Source organism: Cygnus olor, chromosome Z (assembly GCF_009769625.2).
Source record: "Cygnus olor isolate bCygOlo1 chromosome Z, bCygOlo1.pri.v2, whole genome shotgun sequence".
Lineage (NCBI taxonomy): Eukaryota > Metazoa > Chordata > Aves > Anseriformes > Anatidae > Cygnus > Cygnus olor.
In genome coordinates, this window is record NC_049198.1 from 8,082,186 (window position 1) to 8,096,263 (window position 14,078).

A 14,078-nucleotide genomic window follows, 5' to 3' on the forward strand; every position below is an offset into this window, starting at 1 on the left:
CTTCTCATGGAGTCTGTTCTGATGCTAACTGTGATGCATAGTAAAAAACAAAGCAAGCCTCTGTATAACAAGGTTTGATTCCATTGCTAAATATCTGTCTCTCTTTGCATTCTTTTACAGATGAACAGACCGATCCAGGTGAAACCAGCGGATAGCGAAAGCCGAGGAGGTAGTTGACTGCATTGCTTTCAGCCACAGTGCTAAGTATAATTGTTGTCTCTGGCTTCTCTCAGGCAATGTGCTGATCAATTAGTAACGTAATCACTGCCAAAGAAATTCCCTCTGCAGCAAAGATTCTCTTTATTAAATCTCCTTTACTTCGTCTCGCTTTCCTCATATTCAATTATTATTTGATTTTAAAAGGCAGGCAGGTGCCAGCGATTGCCTGGGAAACAAATAACTGCCTTGTTAAGAAGTGAAGCATCAGGCGCTGACTTAACAAAGTTTAACAGCAGTGATGGCAACATAGGTTTTTCAAACCTATGTTTGGCCGAGCTGCAGAGGTGTTTAATTTCATTAGGATAAAGCAGATACTTTACGTTTTGTCCGACCATGTTGTTTCTGCTTGAACTGAAGCAACTCTGTTTTTGTAAAATAAATTCTGAGGAGTTTTCTGCACCTGTATCGGCTTATGTGGATAAATCTGTTGTTGAAGCTGAAGACTTCTCTCAGTAGCAGGGAGTTATTCAGGATTTGCACAGGTGTAGCTGGAATCAGGATCTGGTCTTTTGCTTTTCCATGCTGCATGGTGGGTTTGGAAGGCTTTGCTAAGTGACCACTCAGTGGATCACAAGTGATAAGGTGTTTTCTGTGAAAGGTTTTCTGACGCAACTGATTTTGTGATACTTCACCTGTAAGATGGTCTGTTATGCAGGACAGGTTATCATGCTGTTTATTTTCTTGTATCAGTACATTTCTATACATACATATATATATATATGTATATATATAATGACATGGTACTTCTCTATCCCTGTCTCTCTGAGTGACAAAAAAGGAGAGGCTTTTGTCCATATATGCAGTAAAAACACTAGTGCTTCTGTCTCATATAAACATGGCAATAGATTTTGTCATTTATTAATGATCTGGCTCTGAAAGGTATGAAAATTCTTTAATTTCCACCATGGACATAAATTCTTCCTCATTTATGTGACTACTATCTTTGCGTTGGCATTAGTGGAAATCCCCAGCACCAACTACTTAAAAGGAGCAAAACTCCTCTCAGACAAAGGGCCCTGAAATTGTGCATTTTTTCAGTTGAAAGCTTTGGATTCCAGAGGCTTTGACTGCGTCAGTGTGGGGCTGAAACTCTCCAGTGACTCGTCATTGGAAGACTTTGTACATAGCTCATAGTTAAAGGGCTGGTGTCACAGGCTGGTAAAACCAGCAGGTTGGCAGAGGCTCTGTAAGGAAGGTCTGTGGTGCCATGTAATTGCAGAGCAGGGCAAAAGCTGAATGCTGGAAAAATGCCAGAAATCCCAGGGATAGATATGACACTTTTGGAGTCCCCATAAAGTAAATTCAGGGGAATTCATCCAGCAGTCTGCAGAAAGCATTTGACAGGCTCTGTGATGGCAAGTTCTGCTAGGAAGGGCTGTAGCACACTTCTAACCTGCAACAAAGGCATGACACGTAACACATTATCCTCCAGTATTTTTTAACAAAACAGGATCAATTTGCCCTTTTCCTTCCCCTCTGAAGATCTGGCTCCATGTCTGGGTAGGCGTTGGTAAGCCATGGGCAGTTGTCAGTGCAGATCTCCTAGGGGAAAAGGGAAAGGCTCAGCTGCCTGGGAAAACGTGGGGACATTATGCACATTCCAGTGGAGCTCGTGCCGACAGCGAGAGTGAAGGGAGGGCCTTTTGTCTATTTAATTAGACATACCAAAAAATAATAATTAGGCTGGCCAATTTGCTTAGTGCGCCTACAGGGTATGTAGCTCCCAATCACTCTTTTTTTTTTTTTTTAATGCAAATCACAAATAGAGAACACATGCCTGGCTTTCTGGGGAGGGTTTTCAAACTCTTGCTAAGAGCAGCTGCTTTAAGGAGAGGTGGTTTGAACCTCACAGGGCTTGGGTGGTGGTTTGATTCCGCATTATCCGTCACACCAGTAGTTCCCTCTCCATTGTATTTTAGCTAATTATCTCCCCAACACACACAAACCTCATCTTTTCTCACACAGTCCATTCCCGTATTGCTCCTGTCGGTGGTGATCATAATGCAGGGGCCAAGCGGGTGTGCTCATCATTGGTGTGAAAGACACGTTGTCCTAATTCCCCACTGACAGGCTGCTTGTGGGCTGGTGATGTTTCAGAATGGCATGACTCAAGGGTAACTATGGGAGAAAAGAACAATTGGCACCCAAGGGAGGCATTGCATGAAAACTTACGTTCTTCGTGAGCCCACCGGTTAAAGCAGACACGGCAAACAGAATGCTAAAAAGGAGGCCGTGTATCTTAGGAGCACATCAAAAGACTTCATTAGGGCTGCAAGATAAAGGTCAACTTCAACAACAAAGAAACTTAAGTTGTAGCTTATTATACCCCGTCCGTGTATAGGGATGGGACATGAGGGAAGGGGGGTTGGGGGGGGTTGGTAGATGAAACATCTCTTCTGCACAGCACAGGTCTGCAGTTTGCTCAAAGCACTTGCTCTGAATACGCCCCTGTCTTTTGGCTCATGGGGAATTTTGGTGCCAGGCATTAAAGAGAGGATGTGGTGCTCTTTGAACCTGCAGTTTGCCAGGAGGCTGTTACTGGAAATGGTGAGTGGTGTTCTTGAGGAAGTGAGGTTTTGTTTTATACAAGGCCAAACAAGTGCATTTTGCTGAAACGTGAATCCTTGACCTTCCCAGTCAGTTCTCCCAAAGCCTCAAGCTGATAGGAGTCTGGAATTTACTCCAACAACACCAGAAACAAAAAGAGATTTTGCTCTGCCTTTTTCTCCCTTTTTCTGCAGTCTGGGTTTCACTGGTCTTTAATCCCTTCTGTGTCTTGATTCTTAGTTGAACCGAAAGTTGGTTTGTTGGCATTTAGTGTGTGTGAGCATGAATTTAGAGTATCAGGCCATCTAGATTTGGGGAAGAATTCGAAACGTTGCTTGGCACAAATTTCACTGAACCCAACAAAATGGAAATACTGAGTGCCCCTCATTAGTTTTGCTGTTTCTATTATTCTGTTTGTTAATCCCCATATTGGACTAGGAGCAAGACAAAGAATGCAATCCTTTTCAATAAAAACTGGCATTATGTACATTTGCCTAATCTCACAGGAACTAGAAATGAATATATTTTCAGTACATTTCTCCTGGGAAACAGTCTAAATTAATGGGAAAATTTTGCATCTTGCATTCCTGCCTGTTTGTGCATGTGCAGATGCTCAACTGCAAAATGTTATATAGGAGTATTCCTTCTATCAAATGCTTCATGAGGCTCCAAATATCTCACAGGAAGGTCAGAGTCCTTTGACGTTTTATAAAGACCTTAGCAATGCTGGAATTGGTAGAACATGATAAAAGGGCCAAAATTCTCTATTTCATTCTGAAAAAACAGAGTGTAACTCTAGCTTTATTGAGTGTATCTTAAAAACTTTCTTTGGCCTTTGTGTTACCCAATTTTAGTTTGACTCTATTGAAACTACTTTGCCATAGGTTAGGTTGTCCCATATGTTTTTAGGGGTGTAAATTATAATTCCACATTACATTCTGGATATATCCAGACAAATCTGAGTTAAACTGATAGAATTTTCATTTCATCATTTCTGTTGATTATTTTTCTTAGTTCTTTGTCTTGTGCTCAGCTCTAAAAATAGTCTGTAGCTATCAGTGACTTAAAGTTTTGCAAACTTAGGGGAAGATCTCAAGTCTGTTTTGTGGTTTGGGGCAAAAGTTTGGAGCCATTTCTTATTTTATCCGCAATATCACTAGCTCTCACTAGACAACTCCTGTTGCAGCTGGCAGGGTTAACCTATGATCAACGCAGCCCCTAGGTCCCACTAGCTTGTTCTGGGAGTAACATTTTTTAAGAGGAAAGGACTCTCTTGCTACTCTAGTTGCACTCCGTTAGTGATGCTTAGATGCACCATTGCCTCCACATTCCTCTCAAAGGACAGGGGAAAGTCCACAAAGGAAGGCATGCAAAGGTGCACACAGTGTGCTACCCAGGCTCAGTGTTAACCTCTCTACCCAGAAACACTTCACAGTGGTTTCTGAGTCCTTCTGTGTTTTATGAAAGAGATACAGAAGGTTCCTGGACTAAAGAAAACAAAAAAGCCAAAGTCCGAAGTGGTTTAGAGTTGAAAGCCTGCAGTGTCCTGCAGAGAGGGAGCTGAGAGATTTACAGGAGAGACTGCAGTTCATCACATTGCAGTGTTTTCTGCATGCAAGACTTCACAAATGTACAAAAGCCTTTGTGTCTGTCTGTGCTTGCAAGCAAATTTTTTTGTGTATGTTTCAGGGAAGGCATGTGCAGTGTCTTTTTTTTTTTTTTTTTTCTGTTTAGGGAACATGATAGCAGCTGCTGGAAGGTTTAGACTGTCATATTTCAACTGACTTGCATCATTTCTCTAGCCATTATTCAGTGTGCAGGCTCTGAAATTATCTGCTTGGTTATGGTTTATTTCAGCTTCAGAGCAAAATGTCCACTCACTTACAATAAGCAGCAAAACTGTGGTTCCTTGCTCATGCACTATGGTCTGTTTCTTTTTATTCCGTTCCATCAGCTTAGCAATGATGGAGGGGCCGGAATGGCTTCTCCGCAGTTTCTAAGGTCTGTTTTCCTTCTGGGGCAAAAGTCTGGATCTATTTCTTATTTCATCTGTGGCATTTCTAACTCTCGCTAGATCTCTGCTGCAGCTGGCAGGGTTTATCTGTGACAAACACAGCCCCAGGACCCACTAACTGTTCAGCATTTAGCTATTTTCCATTTAAATATTCAGAATTCTGCGGCTTGTGCTGATGGCTACGACCTCTCATGAAGCTTCCTGTCCAGGTACTAGCCAGATCCCAGCCTGTTTAGGTGCTGAAAATAGGCAAGACTGGATGTCGTCAGCTCAGTTTGGCTTTACACTGCTTTAACAAAGCCACATGGAATGATGTTTCTTCTTCTCTGGAAGTGCTTTGCAAGGAATAGGTCTGGCTGCCCAGCAGGAAGGTGTGAAGAATAGAGTTAAGGATAAGTAAGGATATGGCATTCTTGACAGAGCTCAGCATCTCCCCTCGTGCACTGTTGGAGGTTAGGCTGCTCCAACATATGAAAAGTCGTTATGTCTGGGACTATGCACAGATCAGAGTTGTACCTTTGTATATCTTATCTCTTTCTTATCTCTGAGCCATGCGTCTTTTTCCTGGCATGCTGAGCTCCTTGGAAGCTGTTATACCAGCAGTTTCCCAGTTTGTATCATTGCTGGCCTTCCTTAATAACTTCATATCCCAGAAGCTGGAGGGAAAGATGTCTTGTTTCCAAATGGTGATCCATCCAGCCCACTTTTAGATGGCCTTCCCAGCTTTTTCTACTCATCACATTTTCTTTTATGGTCCCCCCACCCACTCAGCATGAGCAGGCAGACGGCACTGGCAAACATTCCAGGTAGATAATGGGGAGGAAAGATCCAAGCTGATTTTCCCTGAACTCATCCCGAGGGCCTTCATTAACTCTGTCAACATCATCATGAGCACAGTAGTGCTCTCACCCTCACCGTTTATAGCTCAGGTAGCGTGGTATGGCACAAAGAGGGACTTGTGAAAATCACGCACTGTACATGCCAGGCTTTGCTGTGACCATTGGGAATATTGGGAGGGAGAGATTTTGGTGCCTTAGAGATTATTCGCCTCCCTGATCATCTAGTCAAGGGCTGGGGAAGAAGCTAGGCCTAGGACCACAAGGGCCACCTTGGGTATCCCATAGTTTTGAGCATCTTTCTGGTGTCTTCTGGCCTGTATTTCCTGGTTTCCTTCCAGTGTGAACAGAGATTCTCTGATTCCAGAACCAAGAAACTCACCCAGATCTGGGCATTTTTCTTTCCTCTCAGTCCAGGTGTAGCCATGGTCTTTGAGAGGGTTTTGAGCCCTGAGCTGGGCTTTAGGCCCCACTGTGTGTGACAGAGCCTCTACAGCAATGCCCAAAGTCACTGGGTGCAAAGGGATTTTGTCCACTGGTTTTCACTCCAGTTCAGAACATCTGTTAAAAACAGTGGTGTTTTTCCTTTAACCATTATCAGTCTGATAGGCCTGATCTGGAAACATCATTTTAGTACTCATGGAAGTCTTCTCTTTCTAACTGTGGATTGTCACGAGACTGATTGCAGGTGATGAGAAATGAAAAATCTCCAAGTATATTGTGGAAACTCAGGACTGCATGACCCTACTGAGAGCTGATTCCCCATTGTGTTCACAGGGCCCTGTTTTTAAGCAGGCAGAAAGTACCAGCAGCACTGCATGCAAATGGATCAGTTAATTCAAAGTAGCCCAGGATGACCCCATTTGTGCTCCCTTCTCTCTGGTAAAACTTCATTCTGGGGGAGAGAAAAGGCTCTGGCAGATCCTCATGTGTAGTGTTTTATATTCGATGACACTGCTGAAGGCTGATGTGCTCCACTCTGTGTTCACCTGCTGAAAGAATATAAGGGAAATCAAACTTTTGTTCACGTCTGCCCTTTCCATCGTGATTGAAATCGATGGAAGGGTGCCCATCAATAGGAACTGGAAAAGATCCACAGGACATTGTGTTCTAGCACATATCCTAAGGACAACCTTTTAAACCAAGTAGTAAGGGAAAAAAAAGGGGGAGAAAAAAAAATAACCATATTGCACATTTTTCATAAAGCGTCTGTAATCTAATAGTTTACTGACAAGAAGGAGCAAAGCCCAGAGCAGAGCCTGGAGAGAGGCTGGGGAGCTCATTGCCTTGAGGTTTTGATATCAGTTCTTTTCTCTGCTGCTGAGCTACCACACGACTTTTCATCAATTATGTAACTTTGATTCCCTTCTCACCCTTCCTGCATCGCCTGCTTAGGTTATGATTTGCTTTTATTTGCTCATTTCTTGTGGTTAGTGCCTTTGGCATTCCTGTACGCTGGGCTGTCAGTGTCATAGGGTTAAGGCACCAGTGCAAGCCTGTAGTTGTGCCTAAAATGATGCATACAGGACTAAAAATCCAGTATGGTGGATGACTGAGGCCCCTCACACTGCTCAGTGATGTTCGGAGTTTTTTCAATAACAGAGCAAAAATGGAAGAAGTAGTGAGTGGAGAAGAGTGGAGGAAATAAAAAATGTAGTCCTATAAAAAAATCCCACTTTTGTAAATACAGCTCAAGTTCCTAGGTGAACTCGGGGACACATTACAATCCTAGTATCTTTTTTTTAATGTAAAGGTTGCTTGTCAATGGGTTTTTATACAGCATTAATAATACATTTATAGATACGCTCCACAATTAATTGCAAAGCATTTATGGCACTGAACAGTTAGAATGCATTATGATAATCACTCCTCATGCATTGACTTTATTGTAAAGGTTTTGCTGATCATTATAATTGGCTTGTTATTACACAGGGATATAATAACACCTCTCTGTATAGTAGTTTATAGCACATCAATAGCAAATGCATTCCCTTTACTGCAAGCAATGTGCATTTTATTAGAATATAGCTGAATAAGTGCAATCCATGTAGACAAATGAAGTTTCTAATGAACTGTCTCACAAAAGACTTGAAATAACAAGACATTTATTATGTATTTTTCTATTGATGAACTTGTAGTTATGGTTACACAGCCATTTCTTTAAAAAATGGTAGGTATGTTTTGCTGTTCTTTCAGAGAAGCATTTGGGGGAAGGGGAAAGTATAGGCTATTTTTCTACCTGATGTTGAGGAAAGTAAAGGTGACTAATGCTCACACCTTACAGATTTAATTTGCTTCTTGAGATTTTCCAAGCTTGTTCTTTGCGAGTTTGGTCTGATATTCACAGGAGACCAAAATGTTGTTGCATCGAGCCCAAGCCCAGCTCCCAGAGTGGAGCTTTCTTCCTGGGTGATGCACCAACATCGTCCCCTGAGTGGTCAACAGTGTTTTAGGTATGAGAGGATTGGTGTTGTCCCTAGACCTGATGGGTTTTGCTTGTTGGTTGTTGCTGTTTTTTGTGTTTTGTTTGTTTGTTTTTTATGTATTTTACCAAGTGATATTTTAATGAAAATACACAAGCCATCCACAGGCAAGGCCTGTAACAAATTCATCTTCCCTCCTCATGTCAGAATGCCAGTGTTGCTGGTTCCTGTACAAAACTAGAGAAGGAAGAGCCCTTAGAAGAGGTCTGCTGCAAAATATGGTGTAAGGAAGAATGCCAAAGAGAAGAACTAGTACAAAAGAAACTAAAGAGCATCTATCAGAAAACTCAGTGGTTGCAGGTTACTTAGAATTGGGGTAGAAGAGGCGTGTTTTATAAATACTAAGAGGAAATACAATGAGGTCTCCAAATTTTCTCTCCTGCCTGCTATCTTTACTCTGGGTCTTTTGGTTCTTTCTGGCAACACAGAATTGAATGCATCCAACACATACATAAGCAATTCATGTGGTTTTGTTTATTCATCTATCTCTAACTGTAAGCAAGGTCAGTCAAGTACCAAATCACTTTTAAAACCCTGGTCCTAGATAAATAAATTTGCTGTTTCCAGATGTAGTGAGTTCAAACAGTTACAGTGCTGCCTGAAATATTGCCAGGGTACAAACCGAGCACAGCATTCATCACATAATGCTGTGTACCTGTTTTTTCATGACTGCCACTTGTTTACGGCATGCTTGCAAAGCCATTGACTCTTGTGTAATCCAGGGTCTTTCTGGAAAGTGGCTTTTAGTGTGATGTGGGAGCTAGGAAATGCCTGGGCTACAGTCAGTACCCTCAGCTGCTGGCACAGAGAGGTTACAACTGAGCAATTTAGAATAAGACAGGCTCAGCCCTAAAGTCTCGGTGCAGACTGAGCTCCATCTCTGATGGAAGTTTCACTGAGAGTTTTGCCCCTTTGCTGCTCAGATCCCAGATTAGAGTATCACAGTTTGCAAGAAGTCTTGAGACTCAGGAAATAGTGGAGGTCAGACAAACTTTCCTCCATGGTATACACAGTTTTTTTCAATTGCTATGTATATTTTGTAGTACATACATGAAATCAATTTTGGGTTGTAGGAAATTCCTATGTAAATAATTCAGCACTCTGAGTGAACTGTATCTAGTGCCTTTACCCAGAAATTGAGCTTTGTAGGCACCTTGGACTTAGGGCCAGAAGAAATTTTAAACAGGGTTTCTGCATGACTATTCTTAAAATGTTGTTTCAGGCAGAATTCATCTTACCTGATTTTAGGGCCTAAATATATAGGCATATGGTTCACGTTTGTTATCTAGATTTCTCCTGGGGACAGTGAAGAGGAGAGAAAGGTACCTCCAAAATGTGACTCTCACCATCCTAAGACATATGGGATAAATGCTGCTCTGAAGTTTCCCTTCCCTCTCTCTCCACTGAACTTGGAGCGAGCGTATGGCAACTAACTCAGATTTAGGTATCTTGCTTTTAGACATCTGAAGAGAGGTAAGATGAATCACAACTTTCACCTTTGCATGCCACAAATTTCCATCTGTAGCATATGAATGATGATACTTGAGTTTTCTGAAGGCTTAGTTAAATCTATGAATAAAAAGTGCTATATAAAATGTATGGATTACAGAGATGCTGGGTTTTTGTCCCAGAAAAGGAAAGGCATCTTTCTCCACTTATGTGATTATTTTACAATGTCGGGAGGAGAATAGGAGAGGTTGCATCCCAATCAGCCTGAGCAATAGAGGTAATCTGATCAATTTTAATTCCTCTTCAAAGGCAATTTCCATCTTCAGTTTTATATTTGGTTTTGCTATCACTCCCATTCTCAGGGCAGGAAGTGAACTCAAAATAACAACAAAAAAATTTCAAATTAAAAACCGTGCCTAGCACCAGTGTCTTTAAAACATGAAAATGTGTTTTCATAATTAACAAAAATATTTTTATCTTTAAAACCAGCCCATTTTGGAATCTGTGACGGAAAATGAATATGGCCCCTTGTAATATCGTTTGTAGAGAGGTAATTTTCAAGGCAGCACTGCACTGAAACATTTTCCCCCAGGGAGGATAAACAGTTGGCTTCAATTAGTGAGGGACTGTTTCCTTTCTTTTCAATTTTAGGGGCAGTGTTGCAGCGTGATCCTGCACAGAGGAAGAGAAAGCTGTACACAGGGCAATAGACTGCAGCTTGGAAGACTGAGGCTTAAATCCTTGCTGCAGATTTCCTGCCTGACCTTGAAGAGGTCACTTTGGGTCAGGCCATTTATTATTCTCACTCCTTTTCTACCTGGTGAAAATAATAATAATAATATTATCTTTGGCTGAATATATATATATATATATTAGAAATTGGTCAAGTAATTTTATGTGATTACAGTTTTCACCTATAAAATAACATTGGTGTTGCAAGGATGGATTCATTGAAGATTATTAGGTGCTCGGGTTCTCTAATCATTAGTTCCACAGAAGTAGCTTGGTTAGATAAATAGAGATGTTCAAAAGTGTCAAATGTGTTTCACTGCTCAAATCTCACATAAAATCAATGGGCCTTGGGTGTATAAATATTCCCTTTGAAAATCTCCCCAAATAATGATGTTCTTCTAAATAGTTTGAGCCAGCTTTGTGGGGCCAACACCTTTCCCTTTTGTGGAGTCAGGTCAGACTCGGTCCAGTAGGAGATGCTGCCTGCTCATGACGTGAGAACTGCAGCAGGACATATCCCAGCTGAAAGGACAGGGAAGGTTTGTTTCATAATGCATCTGAGAATGCCCCGTGAACAGCACTACAAGAGGGTTAAAAATAAGGGATGAGTAACTCAGGTGTATTAGGATTGGCCTTAGTAGAGGGACGCTTTGTTGTAGCATCAAACTTAGTATGTAGGATTTCATAGCCAGTGCAATACTTTCTGCCTAGGAGCTGCCATACAAATGGTGTTTAATTACCCCGAATCTTTATTTTATCCATCTCTTGAGTCGCTGATGAATGGCCAGATGCATTGATTATAAACCACAAAATACTGACACTTCCAAGCAGCCATCCAATTAACATGAAATTATGTTGCCACAATATAAGTTACATTGGATGAATTGCTTTCTTGGATAGTTTTTTTCCACGATGACTATGACTATTATTATTAAGGACAGCTAATGAAGAAGAGGTGTGGGAGAATGGGCCAGAACCTCAGACAAGGGGGAATGAAGATTGTGTGAGCTTAATGACTTCAGAGATTGGGCTGAACCAAAGCAGTCTCTCCACTCCCTAGATCAGAAATCTAATTATTTACTATCTGTCTTGCAGCAGTGCTTAGGAGACTGGTTATGAACCATGACACCAGGTGCACTGTACAGTGCAGAACAGACGGAAGACCTCTTTTAAGAGCTTGCTATCTAAATACAAGAGCAGATACAGTGTCTGGATGCAGACCTCTCAAATATCTTCCCAGATGTGAGAAAAACTCTGCGCTGGGTTGTACAGCTGGGAGTGAAAGGAGTATGTCAGGCCAGGGGTTGTGGAGATAGGCTCTACCTGGAGAAAGGAAATATTAAGGACAACCTTTAAGCAAAGCTCTTTTTGGGGACATGTCCTCTGACACAAAGCAGGTGACATCCTGAATAATGTGCACAAGTCTTAAGTTAATAAATAGCACGGCCTCCTTCCTGAGGAGGACCCTCCTGTAGACTCACACCACATGCATTTGGTCATAGCTAAGGCCAGGCAGCGTCTCTGGTGTACAAGATAGCAAAGGGAAAAGAAACTGAGGTTCAGTGGATGCCCGAGGTGCACACAGCACTGTCAGGGAGTGGGTTGTGCCACCATGCCTCTCACTATTCCCGAGGTAGGACCACGGGGACACTGGAAAAAACAAGGATGCAGAAGGAAACTGGTTTATAGCTGTCCCTGAATACCAGCTACCTCTTTAACGGGGAACTCTTCAAAGGGCCTGGAGCCACCTAGAACAAAACAGGGGTCAAACGCCATGTGTCACAACAGAAATTCAAATTCTGGTGCAAGTATATTTCCACTGTTTGCAATGAGCTGAATTTATCTCCGTCTCTCCTTGATCTCAGTGTGTGATCCGGCACTCTTCCCTGCTATTACAGGCAATGCAGTTTTTATTAGAGCCTGTAATGTTCCCTGATTTAAGTTTAGACTTTGAGAGGAAAGGCCAAAACACTGGAGCAGTAGCCATTCTTCTGGTGTTTCAGGCTAGATTAAAAGAAAATGAATAGGTTTTAGATCTAGAAGGAATCGTTAGAACTCATTTAACCTCTTGCATAAACTGAGTGTAAAATTTCACCCAGATGTTCTGTGCTGAGACTTCTGACTTGCATTTGACTGAAGAATAAAGAAATTTAGCCAGAGAATGACTCTTCTGAGGCTTCGGCATGACTTTGATATCAAACAGGTTGGAATTGCAGAGATGAACTTTCTGAAAAGCTTTTAATCATTTCGAAAATCAGTTAAATTACTAAGGAAACATTTTTGTGATCAATTATGTGTGACAACTAGAGAAGGCAGCATACGTTTTCTAATCAAAATATTTTGGATGGAAACTTGCTTTGTGACCTAAATACATATGCCCCAGTGCGCACAAAGCCACCCAGGGCAATGTTTTCCTGGGGCAACGTTTTCCGGGTTTTTCTAAAGAGACCCTAGAAAAGGCACAGCAGGGCAATAATCCTGAAGCTGAACAGGTGAAAATCTTCATTGTGTCTGTGGGCACAATGAAGTTCATTCAGAGCATTGAGAGGGAAGCTTCCTGGAAAGGGGATATTCACATGCAAAGGAAACAATTTGCATGGCTCCTTCTGCATGGCCCCAGATGAGCAGTGCTGTCGTTTCCCCCCCAGCACATTTCCATACCAACACAAATGTTTGTGTTTTTGTTTTTGTTTTTTTTTTTTTCTCCTTGAATTTCTGGCTTCCTAGTCTCAAAGTGTGCCAAACAGGTGAGACATTTCTATTAAATAACTTCTCTGAAAGTTGTGCTGTCCCCAGCTCTGTAGGAATATCTCACCCACCTGAGCCTGTTCCCACAGAAATGGGGCTTTCTGCATGTCGACAGACATTGTGGAGTGACAGAATTTCCATGGGCAAATAATCAGGGAAAAAAAAAACCACTCCATTTTGCAGACATTAGTAACATGCTGACCTTTAACAACATCGCAAGCCTTCACTCTCTTTAAAGCATTATATCCATCCTTAGGGGGAAAAACTTATAGCTAAGGATTGAAATCAGCAGTGGATCATAATGCTGGCTGTGCTATTCAATTGCCCTGCTGTATTTAGGATCCATTTATTTCTAGCTTTTTTTTTTTTTTTTCTGTCTTGAATCTAAAAAAAGAAGTGACCAGGCTGGCAGTGACATGTGATTAATAGATTGCACCTTTAGAAAAGAGTTAGCAGAAGGAGATTAGCATTGCAGCCTATTATTTATTAATTAAATGCAGACACCCTATTTATACCAATGCTGATGACATTAGTTCATGTCCATGCTTTGGGACTGCATTATCCATCCGGTCTCCTAGCATAGTAATGATTGTTATTAAGCTGGTGGATGTTGCTGGGCTCCTTCTGTCACTTGCTTCTTCTCTGAGCAGAAAAGGACAGCCCCAAAGTTACAGGGAGACAGCCAGAACTTTTCGTTCAAGTGTCTGCTCTGCCACCAGCAGCATGGGTTGCTTTGGCCATTCCTCTTGGCCTCTCTGTGACAGCACTGCTTGCTTTGGAGCAAGGGAGATGGATTCTCACCTGCACCCTTGAAAAAAATAATTTCTAGAGACAGAGATGTTGGTGCAGAACACAGTTCTGCTGGTTTTATACCAGTAAATAGTCCTGCACCAGTCCAAGAAGGTCATAAATGAGTACATCTCCCTTGGTTGAGCCCACTGTGATCACTTGAGCCAGCAGAGCTCACAGACTACAAAGGTTTTGCCTTCAGAGTAAATATGGAAATCCAGGAAAAGCCACACACTCATCAGCTGACGTCCTTGAACAATT

At 41.8% G+C, this 14,078-nt stretch overlaps 1 protein-coding gene across 16 annotated transcripts in view; it reads left to right on the top strand.

The window, feature by feature from the left end:
* CELF4 (CUGBP Elav-like family member 4) overlaps positions 1-14,078 on the top strand; it is a 696,179-nt gene that overhangs the window by 393,460 nt on the left and 288,641 nt on the right. For all 16 annotated transcript variants that reach the window (XR_005815347.1, XM_040541436.1, XM_040541437.1 and 13 more), the window contains one exon: positions 121-169. Coding sequence is in view for 15 of the 16 variants with exons in the window: in XM_040541436.1 (XP_040397370.1) it covers positions 121-169 (49 nt within the window). In the remaining variant the exon portion in view is untranslated. The remainder of the gene's footprint in view (positions 1-120; positions 170-14,078) is intronic.